General features: G+C 47.5%; 4 protein-coding genes across 8 annotated transcripts; 2 read left to right on the top strand and 2 right to left on the bottom strand.

Annotated features, from left to right (window-relative positions):
• Positions 1 to 1,552: 1,552 nt before the first annotated feature.
• On the bottom strand, positions 1,553 to 3,444 carry CD14 (CD14 molecule). The gene is made up of 2 exons (XM_036124033.2): positions 2,877 to 3,444; positions 1,553 to 2,787 (listed from the first exon to the last, which is right to left on the bottom strand). Exons 1-2 carry the CDS (start codon positions 2,877 to 2,879, stop codon positions 1,675 to 1,677), a joined length of 1,116 nt encoding a protein of 371 aa, XP_035979926.1. The 5' UTR covers positions 2,880 to 3,444; the 3' UTR covers positions 1,553 to 1,674.
• Positions 3,445 to 6,874: 3,430 nt separating this feature from the next.
• Positions 6,875 to 12,589, top strand: TMCO6 (transmembrane and coiled-coil domains 6). 5 transcript variants are annotated; one of them, XR_004927083.2, is made up of 12 exons: positions 6,875 to 7,062; positions 7,248 to 7,360; positions 9,290 to 9,405; positions 9,509 to 9,692; positions 9,945 to 10,049; positions 10,226 to 10,311; positions 10,540 to 10,656; positions 10,859 to 10,970; positions 11,081 to 11,267; positions 11,423 to 11,517; positions 11,907 to 12,237; positions 12,321 to 12,589. XR_004927083.2 is itself a non-coding variant. In XM_036123801.2 (12 exons), the coding sequence occupies exons 1-12, from the start codon at positions 6,978 to 6,980 to the stop codon at positions 12,432 to 12,434; spliced, it is 1,482 nt and encodes a 493-aa protein (XP_035979694.1). In that variant the 5' UTR covers positions 6,877 to 6,977; the 3' UTR covers positions 12,435 to 12,589. The 5 variants fall into 5 exon arrangements, 4 of the variants coding, with proteins under 4 accessions (XP_035979694.1, XP_035979723.1, XP_077923552.1 ...); XM_036123801.2 differs by having other exon boundaries at positions 6,877 to 7,062; positions 11,907 to 12,074; XM_036123830.2 differs by lacking the exons at positions 6,875 to 7,062; positions 9,509 to 9,692 and having other exon boundaries at positions 7,078 to 7,360; positions 11,907 to 12,074.
• Positions 12,590 to 12,653: 64 nt separating this feature from the next.
• NDUFA2 (NADH:ubiquinone oxidoreductase subunit A2) lies at positions 12,654 to 14,835 on the bottom strand. The gene is made up of 3 exons (XM_036123866.2): positions 14,677 to 14,835; positions 14,448 to 14,554; positions 12,654 to 12,859 (listed from the first exon to the last, which is right to left on the bottom strand). Exons 1-3 carry the CDS (start codon positions 14,775 to 14,777, stop codon positions 12,768 to 12,770), a joined length of 300 nt encoding a protein of 99 aa, XP_035979759.1. The 5' UTR covers positions 14,778 to 14,835; the 3' UTR covers positions 12,654 to 12,767.
• Positions 14,836 to 14,955: 120 nt separating this feature from the next.
• IK (IK cytokine) lies at positions 14,956 to 27,281 on the top strand. The gene is made up of 20 exons (XM_036123756.2): positions 14,956 to 15,111; positions 15,652 to 15,718; positions 17,600 to 17,692; positions 18,187 to 18,246; positions 19,314 to 19,481; positions 19,575 to 19,689; positions 20,137 to 20,207; positions 20,304 to 20,350; positions 21,205 to 21,368; positions 22,647 to 22,755; positions 23,108 to 23,147; positions 23,308 to 23,527; positions 23,781 to 23,799; positions 24,476 to 24,554; positions 25,061 to 25,141; positions 25,400 to 25,457; positions 26,404 to 26,492; positions 26,694 to 26,802; positions 26,976 to 27,010; positions 27,099 to 27,281. The coding sequence occupies exons 1-20, from the start codon at positions 15,096 to 15,098 to the stop codon at positions 27,124 to 27,126; spliced, it is 1,668 nt and encodes a 555-aa protein (XP_035979649.1). The 5' UTR covers positions 14,956 to 15,095; the 3' UTR covers positions 27,127 to 27,281.
• Positions 27,282 to 27,331: the final 50 nt, after the last annotated feature.

Below are 27,331 nucleotides of genomic sequence, written 5' to 3'. Positions count from 1 at the left end.
TCTATCCACAGGCTTTAGCATAGTCCCTGGCACATAACTGGGACTTGAATGAATCAATGTCTCCAGCTTCCATCACTGTGATCTCCAGCCCTACCTAATCAGTTATAATTCCCAGATCTGGCCATATACTTTCAGGTTTCTGAGCCTTTTAAAGTACCCATTTTTGCCTGGGAATGTCCTTCCTGAGGAAGTGATACTCAACTCTCAGACCCAGATTAAATGTCTCCTTTCCTGTACAGCCTTCCAGAGGACCTCATAGAGTTGATCCCTCCCACTCATTGAATTACAACTATCTTTTCTGTGTACATCTCCCTTATTGGATTGAGAATTCCCTGAGAACGTGGATGTTTTGGATTCATCTCTTTGTATATCAGGATCCTAACACAGAGCCTGAGGTTGAGCAGGGGTTCCATAACTTTGATGAAGAGTGCTCAAAGCTGTTCAGATGTAAAGAGCTGCTTGAGGTCGTTAGTTCTCTGACACTGGAAATGATCCACGAGGCTGGATTAAATCCTCTTGGAGATGTTCCAGGGGGTTTCCTGACTGCGGTTCGCAGTTTATTTACCAGTCCCCATGGATTCTTTGAGTCTGTGGTCTGGTAACCTGTGTAACTCTTCCAACAATGTTACTTTGCATCCTCATTCCTACCTGTGTGGCTCTGGACACTGGAGGGAGGCAGGCCAGAGGGCTGTGCTTATATTCTCCCTGCCCCCCCCCCATCCCTCTCCCAGGTCCTCTGTGAGGCAGGTGTCTAGCTCTCTGATGGATGTGGCTGCCTCCTCGATGTAGAGAAGGGACTCCTAGGAGGAACAGTACCTCTTGGCTGATGCCCTGGGTCTCTGAGATAATGTGGTTTGGAGGGCACATGTCATTAATTGCCCTGTGAAAGGTCTAAGAGGCTGTGACGGGTCTAAGCTATTATCCTATCTGCAAATTAAAGATCCAGCCAGAAACAATTATACACACATTTACTAACCTAATGACAAGATATCTGGTTCAGAGATAGACTGTTTAATGACAGCATCTTGGAACAGTCCTCCATGCACAAATTCCCCATTAGATGACACAGTGAAAGCCAGTGTACCTGTGTGTGCAGAGGGGCTTTACACAGCAGAAGAGAAACCCTGAAATTATGAAACTCAGAACTTATGTAGGACAGGTGGCAGAGCTGTCCCTTCTCCCTGGAGAGTGGGAGAGAGAAAGAGAGAGAGAGAATAAGCAAGTAACTCCGGGTTTTAGTACCTTTGAAAGGCGGAGCAGCTGGCTCTTGGAAAGTGCACCAGAGAGGAAACATTCTGTATCTTCCTAGGCATGTTTACCATTCAAACATCCTTTAACATGGATGTAAGTAATCTCAGAAAGCCAGATTGTACAGAAACCCCCGTTTTTCAGGCACAGTCCTGGACAGGAAACTTCCTGCCTCTTCCGCCCTTTAAGTTCTATTCTTAGGTTTCTAGGGAATTAAGATGAAGAAAGCTAAATATAATGGATTCCACAGCCAGCACTGTGCCCCAGCAGATCACAGACACCCATTGAGTGAATGACACAAATCTTTGTTTCAGATTTTAATGAAGATGGGGCAGAGGGTTGGGTTAAAAAAAAAAAAAAGACGTCCCGATAAGGCTTCCCTGGAGCCAGGGCAATCCGAGCCAATTCATTTGTCTCTCGTGGGCCTTAGGTGAAGCCTCCCACCCTTTGAAACACCACGAAGGTTCCTGACATCCCCACCGCCAGGGCCGAATGCGCACAGGCTGGGACCACGCCAGACTTCATCGGGTCTTCTTGGTAGTTGGGGGCTTCAGGGTCCAGAAAGGGATTTCCATCCAGTGTCAGGTTACTCACCTTGGGCAGCTCTTCTGGCCGAGGCTCTCTGTTCAGCTTGTTGCACCTAAGATCAAGCACGCTAAGCCTGGCCGGTAGTCCCTTAGGCACCTGCTCCAGCCCAGCGAAGGACAAGTTGAGAGAGTTCAGTGTGCTGGGCCAGACACACCCAGGAGCGCCGGGGGCGGTGGCGCGCAGCGAGTTGTGGCTGAGGTCCAGGCGGTGGGGTTGCACACCCGCCACCGCCATCGCCAAGCACACGCCGTTGGGCGTCTCTATCCCGGCGTTCCGTAAAACTAGAGCCTGGAGGGCCGGGAACTTGTGCGGACAGAGAGCTGCCGTCAGTCCGCGCTCGCCCAGTCGGGGATTGTCGGATAGGTCTAAGGTGGTGAGGGCCGGGAAGGTGCGGAGCTGCGCGCAGGAAAAAGCAAGCGAGTGGGCTTGCGCAATGTTCAGTACCTTGAGGCCGGGCTTCAGCCACTGCTGCAGTTCGGCGAGCCAGGCACCTCCCGTTGCCCACGACACGTTCCGGAGACTGAGGGTGGAGAGCGCAGGCCCAGTGGCTTCCCGAGGCGGCGGCGGCGTGGCGCCGGTTACCTCCAGGTCCTGGAGCGTCAGTTCCTTGAGGCGGGAGTACCCCAGCGCACGCAAGAAGGCGGCCACAAGGATAGCGGGAACCTGTGCGGAGGCCACGGTGAGCCGCCGCAAGCGCAGAGCCTTGACCATGTCAGCGTACTGCTTCGGGTCCGTGTCTGCGCCTTTTAGGAATTGTTCCAGGCTGCGGCCGCCGCCGTGGATCTCCACCTCGACGGCGCTCAGACACTGGAAGGCGCTGGACCACTCGGGCTCCGGATCCGTGAAGTTGCAGAAGCAGCGGAAATCCTCGTCGTCCACTTCGCAGGGCTCTAGTGCGGGCTCCGAGACGCACAGCACTGGCGGCAGCAGCAGCAGCAACAAGCAGAGCACCTAGGAAGAAAGCGGAGGTCAGGGCGGCCCCAGTCAGCCCCTGAGGTTCCTTGAGCAGTTCCCTTTCGGCCCCAAGACCGTACACTCACCATGGTCGATTGGGGCTCCGAGCCTCTGCGTCCAGGCAGGCTCAGGGCAGGGCTCCGGCTTCTTTCCTACACAGCCGCACTCACTGGTTTCTAGGCTCCACACACCTATCTGTCCTCTTGGGCGGCCTGAGAGTTTATGTAACCCTGGGATGTCACTCTGTTCTTTTCTCTGTGAACCCTGGTCACTCCCCACCTGTCTGCCACCCAACTATTCTATGCAGTGTACCCTTCCGGGAAGTTTTGCAATGAAGGATGTTGCCAGGACTGTAACAGGAAGGATCATGTAGGGCATGTAGAGTGCAATGCCCCCGGCAGTGCCCTGATGAGTCAGACACCCCAGGCTTGTTTGCTAACTTTGGGGAAAGAAAAATCCCTAGTGCTTCAGGCCAGAACTCTCACCTCCCCCTGCCTTTATCCCAGCGATTCAACCGAGGTAGTTTTTTTAACTTTTCCCTAGTCTTGGTGGTTACTATTAACTTACCGACACCCAATCCAATCCCCTGAATACCCTCGGATATTTAACTAGATATGTTGCGGAGGAGATTGCAAACTTCATCTGTTGACTCCAAGGGATAGAGTGAAGTTCGAGAGGAAGTTGGTCTGAAGAACAACTCCCTTCCTTTTTTTTTGTTTTTGTTTTTGTTTTTTTGCTGACTTGTTCTTTATTAAGAAAGTAACAGCTTTATTTTTTCAAAGATTATTTATTTATTTATTTATTTGAGAGAGTGAGAGAGAGAGAGAGTGGGGTGAGGAGCAGAGGGAGAGGGACAAGCAGACTCCTCACCCAGCACCCAGCCTGATGAAGGGCTGGATACCAGGATCCTGAGATCATGACCTGAGCCAAAACCAAGAGTGGACACTCAGCCGACTGAGCCACTCAGGAGCCCCAGCTTTCTTTCTTTTTTAAAAAACATTTATTTATTCATTTCAGAAAGAGAGACAGAGAGAGAGAGAGAGTGCTCGAGCAGGGGTGGGGGGGCAGAGGGAGAGGGAGAAGCAGACTCCCTGCTGAGTGGGGAGCCCCACGCAGGGCTCAATCCCAGGACCCTGAGATCATGATCTGAGCCAAAATCAAGACAAGATGCTTAACTGACTGAACCACTCAGGCTTTAAAATAATAGCTTTCTTAAAAGTAGAGGTGTTTAACAGAGACACATTGGCCAAGTAGCTCCACCTCTTGCAGTTTCCATTTCCTTGCCCTGAAATTGAAAAACAGGTATTTCTAACCTAGTTTTCCCCCTTGTGCCTAGCTCTCCCTTGCCCTTCCCCCTCCAACACAGATCCTATGTCCTGGGAAGGAAAGGCTGGACCTTTGTTGAATGAGGTTAATTAGTAACTCACCTGTTTTGCCAAGAAAAAAAAAAAGCAAGTGTCCCAGAGGGTGAATAGGGGCTGTGCTTTTACAACCACCCTCACAGTTCTTCACCTGTAAATTCTGAGGCAAGAACTATATTAAAGATGTTTGAATTCTCACTTCTCCTATTTTTTTATAAATGGCTTCACACCTCATTCCAAACAAGGAGGTTTCAGTAGACCTCACTGCTCCCTGTGTATCTTGTTGGGCATGCCCTGATATCCTGAGCCATGCCCCAAGGCCAGCCAGGCCAGGTCACTGGAACATCCCTGAGGACCAAGAATGTGAGTATAGCTCAGTGTTAAATACACTGACTCTGTGGTCAGACAGCCAGGCTTGGAATCCCAGCTCTACCACTAAGGTTGTAATACTTGGGCAAGTTTCTGGGCCTCAGATTTCTGGGCTCCTGATTTGTAAAATGGAGAAAATGGTAGTACTTGTCTATGACTACAGAGCCACACCTATTAAGAGTAGTCCCGATTTTTATGTTCTTCATCAGTGCCTCTACATTCAGAAGACTCAGGCCACCGAAGCCTGGATCCTTAGCAAATCCCATTATTTTAAGGGAGGCACTCTGGATGACGATTGCAAGCAAAGAGGGGCAATAATGGTTCTTCAAGGATCCTCAACTCACACCTTGATTCAACAAGTATCTATCATTTGTCTACCAAATGTCAGGGCTGGTACAAAGCCCAGGGATGCAGACATGACCATCACACCATCCCTCAAGTACTCCAGGAGGTGGGGAAGGCAAACACAGATCCAGACTACAGTCCATAGGGAAGAGGACACACAGAGGAAAGAAACTAAGCACTTGTGGGAGCAGTGGAGAAAGGAACAGCTAGCTCTGTATTAGAGAGGACATGGGGCTGTTTTTTACAGGGTTGACAGTGATGTTGGGCAGATAAGTGCAAAAAAACAGGGTGAGCAGCTGTAACTGTCTGGGCAGGCATTTTGCCTAGTGACTTGTCTTACCTTCCTCACCAGGGGAAACATGTAGGTGTTAGAAGCAGCCTGTCCCATGACAAAGAAGAGAAGATCCAGACTCTATTCCCAGCCAGAGCATGGTGCATAGCAGTTGCTCAGTAAATGGCTGTCCCAGAGATGGATGGATGCTAGGCCTGGAGAGATGTGGGGGCAGGATAATGGTCTGCAGATATTTAACTAGGTGGTTTGTGGAAAAGATTAAAGGCAATTGACTCCAAGAGGTGGAATTAAATTCTAGGGAAGGAAGTTGGTTTAAAAGTGCCAAATCCTAACCACTAGACTACCAGAGGAAGTTGATTTGAAGAACAGTTCCCTTTCTTGGATTTGTTCTTACTCATACATTTCCCTAAATAATAGCTTTCTAAAAATTAGAGACCTCCAATAAAAATTATTTTTTTTAGATTTTATTTTATTTATTTGAGAGAGAGAGAGAGAGCACAAGCAGGGGGAGTGGGAGAGGGAGAAGCAGGCTCCCCACTGAGCAGGGAGCCCAATGTGGGGCTCGATCCCAGGACCCTGGGATCATGACCTGAGCCGAAGGGAGATGCTTAACCGACTGAGCCACACAGGCACCCCCTCCAATAAAAATTCTTAACTGCTACCAGGACTCCACTCTCTTGGAGCTGTGAAGGGGATTTAGGGAGGAGACAACATCAAACAATTACACTGTAACTTCATGACAGTAAAAATGGTTATGAAGTATATGGTGCTATAGGCTCTCATGACAGGGACAGAGGTCCAGTAATTCTGAGTAGGGAACATTGGAATTGAGTTCTTGATGGTGGTTTTAATTAAGGGAAGGGTGCTGTTTGGGTGGGGGGTGGGTCAGTCAGAGACAGGGCTTTAGACAGGGCAACAGCCTGGCCAAAAGCCTGGAGGAGGAAAAAAGGAGGGCTTGTTTAGGGAACAAAAAGATCCCAGGAGAGATGAATAAGGCGAGGTGCCCTTCCAGTGAAGACTGGAGAGGTATGCAGGGATTAGACCATGTAAAGCTTACTTTGCCACAATTCGGATTTCAAGGGTGAGGAACATGGTTTTTTAGTTCACCAGTGTTTCCCCAGTACGTAGTAGTTAGTGGTGCTCAAAATTTGGTTTAAGAATTACTTTATCCCGAAAATAATGCGATTCACTTTTATGCAGGACAGTGAAATAATTATATTTGTCTCATTTTCTTCATACGCGCATAATGGAGATAATTGTTGTTGTGTAGAACATTCAATAAGGTAATGCAAATCCAGCGTTCATCAGTGGGAGCTGAGTTTTCGGTGAAATCTTCCTAGAGCTCGGGGTAGTTTTTTAATGTTCGTCTAGGGTGTGTTAAGTGTGGGGAGGTTGTATTTGTTGAACGGAAGATAACGCACTGGCAGTCCGGGTCGAGGTAGAGTTTCTTTCCTGGAATCGGGAAAGAGAAAGAATTGGGAAGGAGAAATACCAATCAGAAGCAGAGTGGGCGCTGCGACCCAGGCTCTCCGTTGCCCAGGTCCTACCCAGCCTCTAGCTTTCGCCCCGCCCCTCCCTGCCGTTGCCCGGCCCGCCAGTCCCTGCCCTTGCCCCGCCCCTCCTGCCCTTGCCCCACCCCATGCTACTCTCCCTTCGCCCCGCCCCTCCTTCGGTCCGCCCGCCTTCATTTTGCACTGTGCTCCGCCCGCTCGCACCTCCTTTTCCGCCCTGCGCTGCGGCTGCGCGGTCCGTGCCGCCTTCTAGGCTCAGGGACCGGCTTCCTCGCTCTGGGCTCCTCGCGAGTTTTCTCCAGCTCCACCATGTGGAGCGGACGGCAGGGCCGCCTCAGGCCGGTGGGCTGCGTAGTGGAGGAGCTACGGTGCCGCCGGCGGGAGCGGGAGGCAGGTGCGGGAGGGCAAGGGAGACGGGAAGATGCCGGCGGGAGCACCGTAGCTCCTCCACTACCGAGGAGTGGGTGGTATGGCGGGTGGCATGGCGGTCGGGGGTAGGATGAGGAGGCCCCCGGGTGGCAGACGGGATTCAAGGTGCTGGATGCTCCTCCTACGTTCAGCCGGCTCCTTTGCTCCCAGCACTGCGGAAGGCGCGGAGGGAGCAGCAGCTGGTCAGTAAGAGGCTGCTGAGAGACGACGTCCTGGAGGAAGTCGAAGGGGGATGTGTGGCCAAGATCCTCGGGGAAGCTGAGGTGAGGTGACCGGGTGCTCGGTGAGTTGTTCTACGCCGACTGGCGCCAAATTCCTTTTGAGCTCGGCGCCAAACCTGAACGCGGTCCCTTCAATACCTCCATCCATCCAGTGGGCCAAGCCAGAAACTGGGAAATCACTCTCGAGAACTCTGTCCCTCATCCCCACATCAATACATCAAGTCCTAAGCCCTTTTTTCACCTCCTAAAGAGCTCTGGCGCCTTTACGATGGAGAACATCGCAGCTATCACTATCCTCTTCTCCGTGTACTCACAGTAGCCTTCTACCAGGTCATTTGCATCTTGCTTGCCGCCTTCAAGTTCATTCTCCATACATCAGTCAGATGTCTCTTAAAAATCCAAAATCTGGGGCGCCTGGGTGGCTTGGTTAAGGGTCTGATTCTTGGGTTTGGCTCAGGTCATGATCTCCGGGTGGTGAGATCCAGCCCCTCGTTGGGCTCCGTGGTCAGCATGGAGTATGCTTGAGATTCTCTCCCTCTCCTTCTGTCCCTCTCCTCTGTGTGAGCTCTCTCTCTTTCTCTCTAAAATAAATAAATCTTTGGGGCACCTGGGTGGCTCAGTCAGTTAGACGTCTGCCTTGGGCTGGGGTCGTGATCCCATGGTCCTGGGATCGAGTCCCATATCGGGCTCCCTGCTCAGCGGGGAGCCTGCTTCTCCCTATCCCTCTGCTACACCCCCTTCTTGTGCTATTTCTCTCTCTCTCAAATAAAATCTTAAAAATACATAAATCTTAAATAAAAATTCAAAATCCTTCCTTCCTAGATGAATGGTCTAACGTTTGCCTAGCTCCAACCTTGCCAGTTTACTCATCTTAGCCAAAATCCTCCCTTTTCAGTTTTTGAAAGAATATACTAGGCTCTTTCCTGTCTCAAGGCCTTTACATTTGCTACATCTAAAAGTGGGTCCCTTTTAGTATTCTGTCTTGACAGCCTGTTTGCAGAATATTAATCATACTGTTTGCTTGTTTATCGTTTCTCCAACTAGACTTTAAATCCATGGGAATCTAGACCCTATCTTCTTTGTTGTCATTGAAAACTCAGATGCCCTATAGTATCTGACATATAGTAGATGGTCATTATTTATTGAATAAGTGAATGACATGATTAGTTTTAGCTGATTTATTCATTCAGCAAGCATTGGGCACCCCCGTTGTTTATAATGTCTATGTTTACATATGTTGTTTACAGAAGCACTCATGCCTAGGTTATACCATTGGTTCATTGGTTCATTGTGTGCTTGCTTTATGCCAAGACACTGTGCTGGGGTCTGAGGTACACAAAGATGAGGAGAGTCCCTTTCTGTGTGGTACTTGCAGCAGCCCAGTGAAGAAGACAGGCGTGCTACCACCTGTCATGAAGGAAACATGAGGCACAATAGGAACCCCTAAGTCTGAAAGGAAGCCAGAAAGAACTTACTTCCCAAAGGCGGTAACAGGAACAGAAATCTGAAGGGAGCGGAGGACCTGGGGAGGGTATCCCAGGCAGAAGGAATAGATTGTGCAAAAGCTTGGAAGCATTAAAAGACAAGTCATGTTTTGCTGCGTGGTGTTGGAGTATAGGTTGCATGGGGAGAATGGCTAGAGGGGTAGGTTGTGCCAGACTGAAAGATTTAAATGTTACCCTTGAAATAACTGTAAGAAGGCAGGAAATACGTTATTCCCATTTTTCAGGTGAAAAACTGAGGTTTAGGTTCCTTGTAAGTGGCAGGGCTGGTATTAAACCCAGTTCTGATTCCCTCTTCTGTCTACTCTACTGCAAGATTGATGCTTATTAGCCATATTAGCGTGAATGACAAGTTCTAGGGATGGTGGAACATTAGAGTGCTCACACGTGAAGTGGGCAGAGTAGGACTCACACTTGCTTTCTGGCAACTTTGTGTTGCCATCGCTCCTCTCCCTGCCCTGCACTCCAGATCCAACAGTTCCTCCGGTTAGCGCAACGAGGGACAGAGGAAAAGGAGAGAGAGAGGGCTCTGGTCAGCCTTCGTCGAGGCTTGCAGCACCCTGAGACGCAGCAGACCTTCATCTGGTCAGTATGGGTGGTGAGTGGGGCCTGGGCCTCTGAGGGATGGACAGGAGTGTGGAGGGGATGGGCCAGAGGCTGAGCAGGGCTCTGGTACTCACTCATGTAGGCTGGAGGGCAGCATTCGGACCTTGGTCGGGCTTCTGACCAGCAGCCAAGCCCTGTTGCAGCTAGAGGCCGCTCGGTGCCTTCATGAGCTCTCTCATTCTGAGCAGTCTGCGGTGGCTGAGGCCTGCCTGCCAGCCACTTCATACCTTCTCACCTACCTCTCCGGTCACAGCTCAGACTTTATAGTAAGCCCTGCCCCTTCCTACCTTGTTTTTGGCTTGGATTTAAATATTGTGCTTTTGGGTCTAGTTTGAGCTGGCACATAGGGGGAAGAAGAAAATTTGTTTCCCCTGATGTCCATAGCCATACATATGCCCATCATCTTCCACTCCCTTTTGCCCAGAGCCTCAAGGGCAAGACTGTTCATCCTCTGCACTCCCACCCCCACCCTAGCCTGAGACAGGCCGTGCCCCGTGCTTTTGTTGTCCCACTCTCAGGAGCTCTGTCTGTATACACTGGGTAACCTGATTGTGGAGAGTGAGGCTGTGAGAAGGCAGCTCCTGCCACAGGGCATTGTTCCAGCTTTGGCTGCCTGCATCCAGGTGAGCATCCATCCACTTTCTCCCTCCTTGGGCAGCCCTCCCCTGTCTTCTCTCTACATGGCCCCCCTGCTTTGTTTAGGCAGCTCCAGCCTCTGCCCTGTGCTAAGGGGTTGAAAGTCACAGGAAATCTTATGACCCAGCTTCCAGAGTCAGATCTCTACCCTGTCTACTTCTAGTCCCCCCATCTGACTGTGCTGGAAGCCCTTGGATATGCCTTGTCCCAGCTCCTGCAGGCTAAGGAAGCTCCAGAGATGATCATCCCGTAAGTAAAACTGTGTCTCCAGATGTGGAGGCAGGTGTGACCTACTTGGTGATGTAGCCCCTGGACACCTGATTGAGTTTTGTTTCCAAAACTTGCACATTTTGGCTCGATGTGTCTGGCTGGGAAGAGCTTTGGATTTGGATACTTTCCCACCTGCTGTTAGGGTTTGGGAAGAATGACTGACATCTTGCCTTCTGTGGTTCCAACTCACAACTCTCCTGTTGGCAGCTCTGTCTTGGGCTCCATTCTCCCCCAGCATATCCTGCGACTGTTGCAACCTGGCCCAAAGCTGAACCTTGGGGTCGCTGTGGAGTTTGCCTGGTGCCTGCACTACATCATCTGCAGGTAACACAGACCATTTGCAAAAGTGCCACAGACTTGCCCTGGGGCTCCCTTCTAGACACGGGCTTTTGAACTTTGGTTTCTAGAATTGCAATGAGTTTTCTTCCTTCTCTGCTTGGATCCCAGGAAACCCAGCAATCTAGGCCATTTGCCATCCTAAAGGTGGAGTTGACTGAGTAGTGACTACTTCCTTTTTATTGCCTAGCCAGGTCAACAATGCCCTGCTTATCTACCATGGGGGTCTGTCCACTCTGGGGCTGCTGCTGTTGGACGTGGCTGGGGCTGTCCAGAGAACTGAGGATGCAGGACTGGAGTTGGTAGGTGAAGAGGACAGGTCAAGATCTGGGCTTTCTTCTTACTTTGCACCTCCTCCAGTACGTAGGTAACCCCTTCCTCCTTACACTGTACTCCCAACTTCTCTTTGCAGCTGGCATGCCCTGTGCTTCGGTGTCTAAGCAACTTGCTAACAGAAGCAGCAGTGGAGGTTGGGGGAGGGCCAAATCAGCTCGATGATGAGCGTGTTGTGGCGGCCTTATTTATCCTTCTGCAGTTCTTCCTTCAGAAACAGCCCAGCCTACTTCCTGAGGGCCTCTGGCTCCTTAACAACCTCACTGGTACGTACCATAATGTGCCTAGGCCTAGACCTTTAAATTCTGGGTATGCTTCCTCACTGCCTGGGCTGAGGTGGGTAGGACTGGGGCCGGGGGGGGGGGGGGCGCAGGTTCAGGCCCCAGTTTGAGGGACTTCATCCTCACATTTTCCCTTCCAGCGAATAGTTCTAGTTTCTGTACCTCCTTGCTCTCCATGGATCTGATCGAGCCCCTCTTGCAGTTGCTGCCAGTTTCTAATGTGGTGAGCGTATTGGTAGGTATTGGGGTCACCTAAGTCCAGGATCTGATGGCCAAGGTAAAATCACTGGGAGCAGGCCTTTGCACTCAGAAATACCCTTACCTGAGGACTGGCAGGTGGTGTGGTATGGATGGCTTCAGGGCCAGACCAGTCTAGGTGTGAATCCCTAACTGTTTTACTAGTTACTAACCTTGGGCAGATCAGCTTATCACCTTGAACTTTAGTTTCCTCATGTATAATTTGAGAATAGCAGTGCTACCCGAGGGCAGCTGTGGAATTACAAAACATGCACTAAGTGTTTGGCACCGTGCCTGACCATTTGATCAGCAGTCCATATATTTTAGCTCTATCATTAGTCTTCAGTTTTCATCCTTTGTGGGGACTGTATACATGTCTCTCTGCAGGTGCTCACAGTTCTGTGCAACGTGGCTGAGAAGGGTCCTGCTTACTGCCAACATCTGTGGCCAGGGCCCTTGCTCCCCTGCTTGCTGGGCACGCTAGCCTCCTCTGATACTGAAGTAGTAGGCCAGAGTTTAGAGCTGCTGCAGCTGCTGTTCCTCTATCGGCCAGAGGTGAGTTTTGGCCCTGGTACCCCTGTTCTGAGGCCTCTAGTCTCACCATGGCCCCTTTCCTTCCCATCCTATCTATAGTCACTTCTCTGGGCCTGGCAAGCCTATGTGGACTCCAGGTCAGAAATTCCTGCCTCTTGTGGGGAAGGCACTCTTCTGAATAGAGGTGGGCTAACCTGTAAGGCTGTGGGAATCAAGTGTTGGGTTACAGGGACCCAAGTGTTGAATCCTTTTCTTTCGTGCCCTCAGGCTGTGGAGGCGTTTCTGCAGCAATCAGGGCTGCAGGTCCTAGAAAAGCACCAGGAGGAGGCACAGCTCCAGGATCGCGTGCATGCTCTCCAGAAGACCGCTCTTCACAGGTGACCTGGCCTCTCGATGCCACTCATTCAACTCATCACCTCCCCCCACCCCCTCAACTTCCTTGCTCCTGGATCCCCTTTTGAGGATTTAGAACCATGACATCTCATGCTCTCTGCTCCTATGTTGCGGACAGAATAAAGTTTTATTTTTGTATTATACTGCTTTGCCTCAGTGGTTGAACGATGGGGTGGCGGGTAAAATGAGGACAAGAACATCCAGAGATGGCATTTTTCGGCACAAGCTTTATAAAGAACAGAAGAACACTTTTTTCACATTGTACTCAGTCCTACAGAGCCCAAGCTGTGGGGCTGTTGCTCTTAACAATCAGTGGAGGCTTCAGGCTTTGCCACTTAGCACATTCTCCACAGCTCTGGTTACCTGATCAGCACTGAAGTTGTTCAAAGAGACATTCTTCTCTTGGCCAAATGCTGAGGAGAGAGAAAGGTGACTAAATATCTAGTATGTGGGGCTACCAAAATACTAATAAAAGGTCTTTGTCTTCAAATTACAGTCTTGTTAGGATGAGAAAAGTAGTACAGAAATATGACCAAGGTGTATTTGGGATACCTAGAATTTATCCAGGGGTTCTCAAACACCTCTAGGGAGCCCAGGTCCAACTAGAATTTTGGCTTATTCTGGGTGGCCACGATGGGAAGGAAGATGTTTCAGAGAGTTTTTAGGGGCCTGGTAAGGTATTTATTATTAGCCACTACGAACAGTGCTTTGCATGGGCCTAGCCTTGGCTGGGTGCCAATTCTGTGGCTTCTATAGTTCTAGTATAATACACTAAAGTAATTTGTGTCCATCTCCTCCTCTAGTCTACTGGCTTTTTCCTCCTCCAAACAATTTTTAATGCATACTGCAGCTATCCACTGTTAGAACCAGTCTACCTTAGGTATGACTTTTTTTTTTTTAAGATTTTATTTTATTTATTTATTTGAGAGAGAGCACAAGAAGGGGTAGGGTCAGAGGGAGAAGCAGACTCCCTGCCGAGCAGGGAGCCCAAGGCGGGACTCGATCCTGGGATTCCGGGATCATGACCTGAGCGGAAGGCTGTGGCTTAACCAACTGAGCCACCCAGGCGCCCAGATACGACTTATTTTCTCCCTGCCCCAGCATTCCTAGAGGAAGGTCTATGTGTCAAGCAACATGACCATAATTTTCAGATTGTGGTAAACTTAGAGAATATGATAAAATGGAGCTAAGCGCAATGTTACATAATTTGCCAGGGAATGCCTTATTAAGGAGGTGCTATATAATTTCAGACCTGAATAACAACAAGGTGAATTCTAACCAGCTAGCCATGAAAATCTGGTAGAAGTGCATCCTAGAAAGGGGGGACAGGTGTAAAGGCTAAACCCTGTTGTATCCTACTACATAATCTTAGGTATGTTCCATAAAAAAATTTTTTTTTGGTAAGCTCTATGCCCAACATGGGGCTTGAACTCATGCCCGGGAGATCAAGAGTTGTATGCTCTACTGATTGAACCAGCCCGTGCCCCTGTTCCATAAAATTTTTGCTTCACCTTTCTAACCTTTACTATGAGAAAAGAAAGAATCCACCCCCTCATATAATTAATGAAGATTAAATGAGATGTAGGCAAGGAAGTACTCAACGCAGATCTTAGCATTAAGTGCTCAACAATCATTATCATATGCTTGTATTATTGAGATTCTCACACTACCTGAAATGGCACTACCCACATGTCATGTGTAAGGACCCACTTCGATGGGAATTGACGAGCATCTCTTCCCCACCTGAACCCTGTTCTGAATTATGAAACCGACAGCTCCTGGTCCCTATGCAGGACAGGGCCTGCCTCCACATGGGTATTACTCGAGACACCAGCATTCTATAACCCCGCGAATGTAAGTTTATCCGAAACAACGTCAACAGCAAGGCCGAAGTCCGAGTTCCAGTCTCCCTACAAGTTTCTGTGTGACCCTGGATGGCCCTTTCTCTCCTCCAACCCTTGTTTTCCTACTGGGGTCCCAGACCGCCCGTTCCCCACTCACCGTAGCGGGCCCAGAGTTTGGGCTGCACATCAGAACACTCGCGGATTAGGATGGGCAGGCCAGGGTTCGCCTTCTTCAGCTCCACATAGTGTTTCTCGATGAATTCCCTATGGGGCGGGAGAGAAAGCCGTGCGTGCTGTCTACGCGCCGGCCTCCCCAAACACCCGGGAGGCAGAGGTCATGACCTGGGCACCCTGAAGCCTACCGGCCCTACCACCTTGCGCCTCACCTGACGCCCTGGCTGCCGGGCGAGCGCTGGCACAAGTGGACGCGAATCTCACGTAGGCCAAGTTTGGCCCCGATCCCGCGACTCACTGCGGCAGCCGCCATCTCCGCTGGGGTCTAACTCCCCGCCCCAGGACTTCCGGCCAAGTTCTCCAAGCCGACCAATCGCGGCCCACCCCCGTTCCCGCGATAGTTGGATGACGTAAGGGGGCGGGGTAAAATTTAGCCAATGCCTTAAAAGCATTGCAGAGGGAGCGGTCCTTTTTTTTTTTTCTTTTCTCCGTGAGCGGGCGGTAGCCGACTGGCTACGGAGCGCAAAGCACTGTGGGCTTGTTCCTGAGGTGCATCGTGGGAAAAATCTTGTCTCGGCTGTGTTGTCTTTGGAGCTTCAGTCCCTGCCGGCGTTGAAACACCGCAGACAAAATGCCAGAGCGAGACAGTAAGGCTCGGGTCATTTGTCCTTTATTATCTGCAGGACTTGGGACACTTGGCGCGTTGTTTTTGCTTCAGAGTTTAAGCTCTGTGTGGGTGGTGTGATGCCTTAATCTGGCGAAGCCATTTGGTCTCGAATGAAGCCGGGCAGCTCCGGACCATTGTCTCTAAGCTTTGTTCTTGCCCCAAGTGACGCCGCGTGTGTTTTGTCTGTGAACTCCCCCTTACCGCCAGCACTTAATCTTGGGTTGCGCCAGTTTATCTTACTCCCAGTATCTTGGATGTCATTTTCCGGAAGTATTTGCTGATCCTCCAGCGCCGGTTTAGGGGCCCCCTCTCTGCACCAACAGCTCCTTGTATTTTTTCACTTGGGCACTTATTACTTTGTACGGTCACTGTCGCTGTTTCTGCCTTGTCACTAGAATATGAGCAGTTTGACGTGAAAACGTCAGTATTCGCTAATATAGTCCCAACTTTTGCACAGGAACTGACACGAAAGAGATTGATTAAATTAATGCCAATTCTTTTTTCTTTTTTTTTTTTTAAGGCGAGCCTTTCTCTAACCCTTTGGCTCCAGATGGCCACGATGTGGATGATCCTCACTCCTTCCACCAGTGAGTATTTCAGTGTAGGACTACGGGCATGAACTGGGGAATGAATAGAGTGGTGTGGGAATGGTGAAGGAATTCTAAATGTCTTGTCAACAAGGATGGTGAAAAAAAATTGTACCACTTGCACCTTTATCTCTAAACTTTAGCTGGATTAGGTCAACTGCATAAGAGTATTAGAGGGGAAGTTCTGGATGGGAGGGTGCTAGTTTCTAATGTTTAATTATACATGATACAGGAATTGATTCTTGTAGAAAATTAAAGTAGAAGTAAGGGTAATGTTCTTTTTTGATAACATCCCCAATACCAGTCCCTTTCTTAGAGGTAACCACTGTTTCTTCTTTACATGTGTCTTTTTTTCCTACTTTTTAAAAAATCCATTTATATACATACACGTATGTCTGAGGAAGATATGTGATTATTTTGTAAGTTGAAGTATTAAAATTAAATGGCATTGTATTATATACTTATATCGTTTTGCCACTTGCTTATTTTCCCCACTCATTGTCTTGGAGATTATTTTCATGGTGGTGGCAAGGACTCCCTCCTTTTTTTTTTTTTTTTTAAAGATTTATTTCGGAGAGAGAGAGAAGTTAAGAGTGCGTGAGCAGTGGGGAGGGGCAGAGAGAGAGGGGAAGTAGACTCCCCACTGAGAGGAGCCTGGTGCAGGCTTGATGTGCTGTACCTTGATCTCTGAACCTGGAGATCACCACCTGAGCCAAAACCAAGAGTCAGACACTCAGCTGACTGAGTCACCCAGGTACCCCAAGGACCTCTTCCTTGATTAGACTTTCATCGGGCTTCTCTGGGGTCCATTTTTGACTAGGCCTGTTGGGTTCAGTTTTAGCAAAGAATGCTCCTAAGCCATTTTATGGAGAGTCCCCTTAAGTAATCAAGTAGATCAGTCAAGCTCCTTTTTCCCCACCCTTGATGGCTAACCAGCTTCCTCTTAGTAATTTTTTTATAAATCCCCAGTTGTCCCAGTTTGTTTTCAGAGTTGAGTTTCAATCCTTCTTCCCTTTTGCAGTAGTCTTTATTCCTATTACAGTAATCTTGAACAGTGTCTTCCTTGGAACACTTAGCAGGATTCTTTGCTAAAACTGGGCACAGCAGACCAAGGAAGAGACTCAGTCAGAAGAGGGCTCAAAGGGGCCTGACTAAAGTTAGGTCAAAGAGTGAGTCTTTGTCACTGTATTGCTTAAAATTATCTCTTGTACCATCATTGCTGTCTGCCACACATTTGGGAAACACTGTCACAATCTAGTCTCTAGTTAATGGACATTTAGGTTGTTTCCAAGTTTTTATTACTTTCAAAGCTGAAATTGAGGGGCGTCTGGGTGGCTCAGTCAGTTAGGCATGTGCCTTTGGCTCAGGTCATGATCCTAGGGTCCTGGGATCAAGCCCCACGTTGGGCTCTTTGCTCAGTGGAGAGCCTGCTTCTCCCTGTCCCTCTGCTGCTCTTCCTGCTTGTGCACTCTCTCTCTCTCTCTCTGTCAAATAAGTAAATAAAATCTTAAAAAAGATAAGCTGAAATTGAACCGTTTTTACATGCTTTTTATACACTTACGCCGGTAATTAACAAAGCTAAATATAGGTGAATGGAGTTGCTAGGTCATAGGATATATGCACTTAAATTTTGATACAGCCAAATTGCCTTCACAGTGGCTATACTGACTTATGTTCCCTTCGGCGGAAGATTCACTTTACAGATTCTCACACATACTTGATTTATCAGACTTTATAATAGTCAACACTTTGATGCATTAAAAGTGGCATGTTTTGTTTTAATTTGTATTTTCCCAATTTCTGGTAAAGTTAACCATGTTTTTTACGTATTCCTTTTCCAATTCTTACTGGGTACTAATTTTTAAAATCTTTGCCTTCTAGATCAAAACTCACCAATGAAGACTTCAGGAAACTTCTCATGACCCCAAGGGCTGCACCCACCTCTGCACCGCCCTCTAAGTCACGTCACCATGAGTAAGTTCTGGGGTGTTCCAGCCTGTCTCCCATCTCTTTCCTACAGAAAATTACTGAACTAGCTGTCGTAGGAACTGGAAGGCTAGTTCTTTTTTGATGCCTGTGATTCTGATTCTCTCTTGTTGGAGATTGAAGCTCCAGTGAAGATTAGGGTGTGCTAAGATCTCAGAATATGTTCCACATACCCCTTGTACTACTAGAGTTGCTGCTAATGCTTAAATGGGCAGATTTCTTCAGGGTCCATTCCAGCTCTAGGGACTCAGATACTGAGGTAGATATTGGGGGATATAGAATTTTAATAGTGCTTTATGTGGTTGTGGTGCTTTCTAAAGCTTAGAATCACTCAACTACAAATAGAGATCTGGATCTCTGCATGGTCAAAGCTTTTGCTTTGTTCCATATCCTAGGCTTTTCTTCAGTCCTCAAGGCTAGTTGTTGGGGGTTTCTGGGGCTTTGGCAGTATTTTGCTATCAGTGAATTTCTTTTTCTTCTAGGATGCCAAGGGAGTACAATGAGGATGAAGACCCAGCTGCACGAAGAAGAAAAAAGAAAAGGTGAAGGAAGGATGGAGGAGTGTTGGATTGTAAGATGGATAGTGTTCTTTTGAAAGGAATAGGGGCCAGTAGTTATGAGGCTGGAGATTGAGGTTTTCCTTTATTATCTTGAGGTTCTCTGCTTTAGGGGAGAGGAGTGACAGGCAGAGTGGCAATTTAGGACTTTGGAGTCAGTGTGCAGTATTTTTAATCTCATCTTTACCAGTTCTTAGCTGGATAACCGTGGGCATATTGACTCACATTTCTAATCCCCAGTATTCTCATGGGTAGAACAGAGAGTGATTTCATAACTTTTATCAGGTTGTCATGAGGATCAACTGTGATAGTGCATGGAAACACTTAGCACCAGTGCCTGGCATACTGTAACCACCCAGTACATCTTGTCTGCCGTTATCACCATCACCATCATCATTATTATTTATAAAATACTAAAATTTCTGGAGCTGGTATTTTGCTGTTCCTCTCTTCTGGGGGAATACCAACAAGGAATGATTTTCTTTTTCTTTCTTTTTTTTTAAAGATTTTATTTATTTTTGCGAGAGAGAGAGAGCAAGAGCATGAGAACGTGCTCGAGCATGAGTTTGGGGGAGGGGCAGAGAGAGAAGCAGACTCCCTACCAAGCGGGGAGCCTAATTCGGGACTCGATCCCAGGATCCTGGAATCATGACCTGAGCTGAAGGCAGACTGAGCTTAACTGACTGAGCCACCCAGGGCCCCAGGAATGATTTTCAGTTGAAATATAGAAGGTGATAAAAATTTAGTTAACTTCCTGGTTGTCCTATAGAAAAGTCTCATACCTGTTAGAGACTCAGTGATACAGAGTTGGGTGGCATTAAAGAATTCTGAAGTGACAGATGGAATGTCCTGAGGTGGCATTGAAAGAGTATATCTGTGAGCTGGAAGATGCTATAATTCTGATTTTGAGGACTATCCGGAGGTGGCCAGCAGTTCTATGAGGACATATATGAGCTTTCACCAGACAGTTGGATGAAACAGGCAGGAACAATTCTGCTGACCTTGGGATAGCAGCTGGTGAGCCTTATGCATTTGTTTTTCTCGGGTCACAGTTATTATGCCAAGCTTCGTCAACAAGAAATTGAGAGAGAGAGAGAACTAGCAGAGAAGTACCGTGACCGTGCCAAGGAACGGCGAGATGGCGTCAACAAAGATTATGAGGAAACTGAGCTGATCAGTACCACAGCTAACTACAGGGCTGTGGGCCCCACTGCTGAAGCGTGAGTACCCAGGCAGCCAGGGCATGATTCCCTCAGCATCCCAGAGTCCTACAGTCACAGGACTATTCCGATGTGGCTTCTTTCATTATACAGGGACAAATCAGCTGCAGAGAAGAGAAGACAGTTGATCCAGGAGTCCAAATTCTTGGGTGGTGACATGGAACACACCCATTTGGTGAAAGGCTTGGATTTTGCTCTGCTTCAAAAGGTGAGCCGTGGTGGGTAGGTAGAGAGTAATCCTAGAATGCTGAATCCTCTTGTATGGGCCTTTCAAGGTGAAGGAGGGAGATTGCTGTCAGCCCAGACGACATAGAAGGGCTAATGGTAGCTCTTGTTTAGGACAAATTGCTACTCATCCTTTAAGTCTCAGCCTCAATTTTATTTTTGCGGGGAAACCTTCTCTGATGACACAGGTATGATTAAACTCCAGTAGTCACTTCCCACTTCTTCTACCCTTGCATAGCTCTTTTATTTCACGTATCATAATTATCACATTTTGTTTGTTGTCTCTTCTGCTGTAAGCTCCATTAGGGCAAGGACTATATTGTCTTGTTCAGTATTGAGTTCTTAGTTCCTGGCACAATGTGGTGTATTGGTGTTAGGTAAACATATGTGAAACCAATAGATGTCTAAATCCTACGTGCTTTCCTGTTAGGTACGAGCTGAGATTGCCAGCAAAGAGAAAGAAGAGGAAGAACTTATGGAAAAGCCCCAGAAGGAAACCAAGTAAGTAAATACCGGGGAAAGCTTGAGAGTTCAGGAAAGTAGGACCTAAAGTAGGAACACATTTGGCAAAAAAGAAAATTTTTTTTGTCTTTTCAGAAAAGATGAGGATCCTGAGAACAAAATTGAATTTAAGACACGTTTGGGTGAGTACAGAATTCCTACACTAGTGGTTGTGCATTTTAGGTGAATTGTAGGGAATTTAATGCTTTGAGCAGAATATGCTTTCCCTTTCCCTCAAACTGTTTTCCTCTCTTTCTTGCACCCAGATTAGCTAGTTCTCTTAGGATACTCTAGCAGAACTTAGATGTGAACTTAGTCACTTCCTGTATGTTATTAATGTCTCCTCAGTTAGGTTGGAAGCTCTTGCAGATTGTGGCTTATGCATTAAGGAAGGTAGCTTATAGCTTATGTGTTAAAAAGAGGTAGGATGGTTGGTGATTAAAAGCTCAGAATTTGTAGTCAGAGACCTCGGTTTGAATCCTGGTGATGAAACCACACTAGGGATGTGGTATTAGGCAACTGACTTTGTCTATTTTCAAAAATAGTGTTAATTCACCTCATGGGATTATTGGAGCAACAAAAAATAGTATATGCAACATGCCTTTCCTATTGAGCATGTAGCCGAGCTTGTTTTTCCATCATTGTCAATATCCCCTTAAACCTCATCCTTCTTCCCCACAGGGCCTAATTCAATGTGAGGCCCATAGCGCCCTTGAGAGGACAATGTAAAAGAGTGGATAGGAGCTCAGGCATTGGAGTTAGACAGCCTAGGTCCCAGTCTCTATTCTCTTCTTAGTAGCTGTATGACTTCAGGTAAATCACTTCACTCTCAGCTTTAGTATTCTGATCAGTTAAAAGGAGATAATAATGTGCACCTTCCAGGGCTCTTGTGAAGATTGAGGCAGTAGTATTTGGTGTGGGAGTAAGCACTTACTAAATGGAAGCCGTTATTGTAGAAGCTTCTCAGTGGCTGTGCTTGCTCCTCTTCTTTTTGTAGGCCGCAACGTTTACCGCACGCTCTTTAGGAGCAAGGCGTATGAACGGAATGAGCTGTTCCTGCCGGGCCGCATGGCCTATGTGGTAGACCTGGATGATGAGTATGCTGACACGGACATCCCCACCACACTTATCCGCAGCAAAGCGGATTGCCCCACCATGGAGGTAAGTGATCCAAGTCCTGAGAGCCTGTCATGTGGGCCTCAAACCTGGAAATCAGCCTCCATTCTGCCCTGGGCCTCATCCACCACATTTAATCCATCACTAAGTCCTGTCCACTTTTTACTTTCTAAATTTCAGTTGAATCCATTCACTTTTCTCTATCAGTAACATTCCAATTGAAGCCATCATGTCTTGCTGGAACTATTAAGAGATGCTTCTGTTTTGTTTCCTCGCTTTCACTCTGGTTTCTTTCCAGTATTTTATTGTTTTATTGATTTAATTCATGTGCCATATAATCTGCCTTTTGAAAATGTACAATTCAGTGCCTTTCAGTATATTCATAGAATTATGCAGCCATCACACAGTTTAAAAAAATTTTCATCCACCTCCCCCCACAAAAAACTCTGTACTCTTTAGTCATAACCCTCACAATCTTCCTGTCTCCCTTTCCATTGTGATTTTTACATATGGCCGGTGTGATCTTTTCAGCATGGGAATTTTTGTCTCACCACACCTGAGGAGCTTTCAATGATTTCTCATTATTAGGATAAAGAGTAAAATCTTTGTTGTGGCCTCTGAGCCCCTGCACCTTCTGGCCTTCTGAGCCACTTTTTCACCATGATTCCCTGTTTGTTCTCCAGTGAATCCCAGCTATCTGGAATGTGCTAGATTTACTTTCTTTCTTTTCCTCTTTTTTTTTTTTTTTTAAGAGAGAGGGAGAGAGCATGAGCAGGGGCGGGAGGGGCTGAGGGAGAGGGAGAGAGAGAGTCTGGAGCAGGCTCCATGCCTATTGTGGAGCCCAACGTGGGGCTCAGTCTCATGATCTTTAGATCATGACCTCAGGGGCACCTGGGTGGCTCAGTCGGTTAAGCGTCTGCCTTCAGCACGGGTTGTGATCCCAGGATCCTGGGATCGAGTGCCACATTGGGCTCCCTACTCAGCAGGGAGTCTGCTTCTCCCTCTGCCCCTCCCTCTGCTCATGCTCTCTCTCTCAAATAAATAAAATCTTAAAAAAAAAAAAAGATCATGACCTGAGCTGAAATCAAGAGTCAGGTGCCCAACCGACTGAGCCACCCAGGTGCCCCTAGATTCACTTTTGACCCACACCTTTGTATATGTCATTCTGTGTGCCTGGAATGTCCTATGATACCTCCTTTCCCTGTTTTTTACCTAGTTGATTGTAATTTATCCTTCAGTTGGTTAAGTGAGTGAGTGAATGAATGAATGAATGAAGAGATTCTTGCTCTGTGGGATAACATCCTTGCTGCTTGGGGTTTTCAGGCCCAGACCACACTGACCACAAATGACATCGTAATCAGCAAGCTCACCCAGATCCTTTCCTACCTGCGGCAGGGTACCCGCAATAAGAAGCTCAAGAAGAAGGATAAAGGTAACCTGGAGGATTACGAAGAGAAACCTTAACTCTTGGAGGGGCATCTGAGGGTAGAACCAAGGTTTTCTGGAGCCTTCTATGTCTAGAACATTGGGAGGCTCCTGGGGAGCAGAAAAAATGGAAGCAATGGAGCATTAATAAGGAGATGGTTACATCCAGGTTCTGTCTGCTTGACCTATCCAGGAAGCAGTGGTCAGCTTTGAGGCTTGAGGAGGGAGAGTATGGGGAACTTTTGTTATCCCACCTTCTAAACAGATGTTTAAATGGTCATTCAGAGCTGGAGAGCATGGTTAGGCTGAGAGGGAATCAACTCAGGAATGTTTTCTTCACTGTTCTTTTTATATTTTAGGGAAGATGGAAGAGAAGAAACCCCCTGAGGCTGACATGAAGTATGTATCCTACCCCTCTCACCTGCTATGTGTGAGGAAAGGGCTCTGTGTTTCTTGTCTTTGGCATTTTGGGGAGGTCCTGATGTGAGGATCTGGACAAATGGCCAGGGAAAATGGAAGTGTGTATGACTTTGGCAGCTGGTGATCTCTGTTTTTCTAGTATATTTGAAGACATTGGGGATTATGTGCCATCCACAACCAAGACTCCTCGGGACAAGGAGCGGGAGAGATACCGGGAACGGGAGCGTGATCGGGAGAGAGAGAGAGACCGTGACAGAGAACGGGAGCGAGAACGAGATCGGGAGAGGGAGCGGGACCGAGAGAGAGAGGAAGAGAAGAAGAGGCACAGCTACTTTGAGAAGCCGAAAGTGGATGATGAGGTAAGATAGGGCCCTCGTACAAAGTGGTGAAGCTGCCCATCTCTGCCTGCTCCTCCTGGTACAGGATTTGTTTGTTATATAGGTGCCTCAGGGCTCCGTAGCAGCAACTGGGTCAGCTAATCCAGGGTGGGAAGCATCCTGGAGATGAGGCAAGAAGCGGGTAGGGAATTGATTCACAGATCAGTGAAGCAGGGGAGGGATGAGTGCAGATCCCTCATGGCAATACTCACTTCAGTTTCTGTTTTCTTTCCAGCCCATGGACGTCGACAAAGGTGGGTGATATGTGAGACATCTTGCATTCGCTCTGGCAGTCTTGGGCTGAGAGGCTGTCTAGAGCTCAGAGCTGGCAAAGGTTGGGATTGTGGGACTTCCTGGTCCTGAGTTCTCATTAAGATCCATGTCTTGCTCCATGGAATAGAAAGAAGATGAGTCTGGAGTTAACTGCATCTTCCTGGGCAATGGCAGGGCATTTGCTCTGCTAGATACAGTTCCTCCAGCTGTGGGGTTCTGAAGACACGAGAGAGGTCAAACTGGCCGTGTCCTTTGTACATAACCTCATCTCAACCAGAGTAGCTCATTATTTAAGGATTCATTTATTTTCAAGAGAGAGTGTGTGCGCACCCACATGAGTGGGGGGAGGAGCCGAGGGAGAGGGAGAGAAAATCAAGCAGACTTCCCACCAAGCTTGGAGCCTGACGCAGGGCTCGATCCTATGACCTTAAGATCACGACCTGAGTGGAAACCAAGAGCCGGCTGATCAACCGACTGAGCCACCCAGGCGCCCTGGAATAGCTCGTTATTAGTTGGAATTTAATTAAAATTTTGTTAGCTAAAAGTGTTTTCTTTTGCTTAAAAAAAGGATTTTATGAAAACAGGTTGGAAGTATGTGTGGGGAGCAGAGGTAAGTTCCTTGTTTCACAGTCTGAACAGAGTTCTCTTTTCCTTTAGGACCTGGATCTGCTAAGGAGTTGATCAAGTCGATCAATGAAAAGTTTGCTGGGTCCGCTGGATGGGAAGGCACTGAATCATATCCTTTATTTCAATATGTTGTTGGATTCTAGAAAACTGTTGTCCTGTTTTCTTTCTAATTCTACCTACCTCCCTGCTTCCCCGCAACCCCCAGCCCCCACCCTGCTTCTTGCCTTTTATAGTGGATTTTGTCAGGGATGCAATCATTATGACTTTCGCATTTCTCAGTGGACCCATTCATGTCCTTAAGAGTTTTCATTTTGGGGCTTCTAGCCCTTGGCCCTTCCTTCTTCTTCTTCTTTTTTTTTTTTTTTTTTTAAAGATTTTATTTATTTGACAGAGAGACACAGTGAGAGAGGGAACACAAGCAGGGGGAGTGGGAGAGGGAGAAGCAGGCTTCCCGCCTAGCAGGGAGCCCGATGTGGGGCTCCATTCCAGGACCCCGGGATCATGACCTGAGCCGTAGGCAGACGCTTAACGACTGAGCCACCCAGGCGCCCCTTGGCCCTTCCTTCTAGAAGCTTTTCTGCTATAGGTAGAATTATTTTCTTTAACATAGCATATGCTGAAGAAGCCAGAGGACAAAAAGCAGCTGGGAGACTTCTTTGGAATGTCCAACAGCTATGCCGAGTGTTACCCAGCCACGTGTGTGAGACTGTTAAGGGAGGCTGGGATGATTGGAGAACAAGTTGTGGGGAGGGGGCTGAAGTGGAAATTTGATTACTTGGGACCGAGGGGTACTTCTTACTTGGATGAACTATTCTTTCAGGCACTGAGTGGGAGGGCTTGGGTTGTGGGGGGGCGGTCATTTTTGGGCATATAGCATCTTAGTTGGGTAGGTTTCTGGATAAAGCATAGGGGTCTGGGTCTGCACCATCTGTTTAATTTGTTGCTTCTCTTTAGGATGGATGACATGGCTGTGGATAGTGATGAGGAGGTGGATTATAGCAAAATGGACCAGGTATGGTGTTGGAAGGATGGGTGGGGAGTCTTGGCAGTTACTCTTTGGCACATACCCCCTTCCTCACTCCCAGCAGATCTGTGTCTCATTTTCTGGGACTTAACCTTCCATCAGCTACTAAGAGCAGCAGCATTGTGGAGTCATGGGAAGCTTAACTTTTAAAGTGTCTGTACAAAATGAAATGAGATAGGCCAAAAATAGATTTATTTTTATTTCCTACAAAGTGCCAGGCTTTGATTTCCATAGTAGGCAGTAAACAAGTCTTTACTGTATAAATAGAAAGGGTAGAAGGAATTTCAGTGTTTAGAAAATAATTGAATTTTATTCTAGCCAGGATTGAAATATTCTTCTCTAGTCTTAAAAACAAAAATACTCTTGAGGCACTGGGGTGGCTCAGTCAGTTAAGCAAAAGACTCTTGATTTCAGCTCAGGTCTTGATCTCAGGGTTATGAGTTCAAGTGATGCGTTGGGCTCCATACTGGGTGTGCAGCCTACTTAAAACAACAACAACAATAACAACAAAAACTCTGGCACATAGCACTATTAATGGTGAAGAAATTTCATCTACTTTTTTTTGTTTCTCTTTACTGCAATGGTTGAGCCTTGTTTAATTCCATCTTGGAGACTTGCTTAACCCTGGTTTTGCCATTTATTAGTTTTATGACCTTGCCAATTTATTTTACTGTTAATGCCCCAGTTTACTCATCAGGAGAATGGAGAGGAATATGGTTCTCTTTTAATAGAATTTGAGAGAATTAAATATGTGTTTAGTGTTCAGAACAATGCCCAGTACATACTAAGTACATAGTAAGCATTTATTATTATTTATCAGGGTGGGATTTATGAATAATGAAACAGGATTGTGAGAGAACATGGCTTTAATAGGGCTAAAATTCTGTTTCCATGACATTTCTTCCTTCCGTGTCCCCTTTCTGTCTTCCAACAGGGTAATAAGAAAGGACCCTTAGGCCGCTGGGACTTTGATACCCAGGAGGAATACAGCGAGTATATGAACAACAAGGAGGCTTTGCCCAAGTGAGTCGGTACTAAATATGGCCAGGGAGTGAGGAGAGGGCTGATGATGGGGTGGGCTAGCCTTCACCAGGTTAGAGGGTAGAGTCTGCCTGAGACGTTCCTAAACAGGTTCTTTAGTCACAGGGCCGTCTGGAAGCATGTTGGTACTGCTGTGCAGCCTCTGTTGCCTTCTTTCTCCCAACTGTCCTTTATTTTTCTCAGAGCTGCATTCCAGTATGGCATCAAGATGTCTGAAGGGCGGAAAACCAGGCGCTTCAAGGAAACCAATGATAAGGCAGAGCTTGATCGCCAGTGGAAGAAGATTAGTGCAGTAAGTGAGATCACCTCTTGGGTGGACTTCAGCTGGGAGGAGACCCTGGCACACGGATGCAGGAACAGGCAGGGGGTTGGAGAGCCAAGGAAGTAGGAGAGAGGTCAGCCTCGTGCCTCAGGTGATCTTAGACGGACAGCGTAACTGTTGGGTGTAACTGTTCTTTTTCGTAGATCATTGAGAAGAGGAAGAAGATGGAGGCTGATGGGTGAGCATCAGCATTCTTCTTCTGGGGCACTGTGGGAATTGCTTAGAGTATAGATCTTAATGCTGACTCACTTCTCCTTCCATTGCAGAGTTGAAGTGAAAAGACCAAAATATTAATCTCCAGTTCCAAGTCCAAAAATATTCCCCACAAGGATGGGCTCACCAGTGCTTCCTTTCTACAATTCCCCAAATAGTTGCAAGGTCTCTTTTTGTGAATGTATGTAAAATGTTACTGTATAATCATTTAGTTCCATTAAATCTGGCTAACCTACCATCATGTCTTCTCTGTTTGAGCATCCTCCCTCCCGGGCCCCTGAAGCAC

This window comes from Halichoerus grypus, chromosome 2, assembly GCF_964656455.1.
Source record: "Halichoerus grypus chromosome 2, mHalGry1.hap1.1, whole genome shotgun sequence".
NCBI classification, from domain to species: Eukaryota; Metazoa; Chordata; class Mammalia; order Carnivora; family Phocidae; genus Halichoerus; species Halichoerus grypus.
The sequence above is the reverse complement of the archived record's forward strand: the minus strand, read 5'-3'. Positions and strand labels throughout refer to the sequence as shown.

Bases quoted from the DNA above. Each gene is read 5' to 3' on its own strand.
- IK (XM_036123756.2), top strand. The intron at 21,369-22,646 runs GTAAGTGATCCA...TGGGGTTTTCAG, and splicing joins CGGATTGCCCCACCATGGAG to GCCCAGACCACACTGACCAC. The intron at 27,011-27,098 runs GTGAGCATCAGC...CTTCCATTGCAG, and splicing joins AAGAAGATGGAGGCTGATGG to AGTTGAAGTGAAAAGACCAA.
- TMCO6 (XM_036123801.2), top strand. From the start codon at position 6,978: ATGTGGAGCGGACGGCAGGGCCGCCTCAGGCCGGTGGGCTGCGTAGTG. The intron at 7,361-9,289 runs GTGAGGTGACCG...CCTGCACTCCAG, and splicing joins AGATCCTCGGGGAAGCTGAG to ATCCAACAGTTCCTCCGGTT. The intron at 10,312-10,539 runs GTAAGTAAAACT...TCCTGTTGGCAG, and splicing joins GCTCCAGAGATGATCATCCC to CTCTGTCTTGGGCTCCATTC.
- NDUFA2 (XM_036123866.2), bottom strand. From the start codon at position 14,777: ATGGCGGCTGCCGCAGTGAGTCGCGGGATCGGGGCCAAACTTGGCCTA. The intron at 14,555-14,676 runs GTGAGGCGCAAG...CCCGCCCCATAG, and splicing joins CCCGGCAGCCAGGGCGTCAG to GGAATTCATCGAGAAACACT. The intron at 12,860-14,447 runs GTGAGTGGGGAA...CTCTCTCCTCAG, and splicing joins CAAACTCTGGGCCCGCTACG to CATTTGGCCAAGAGAAGAAT.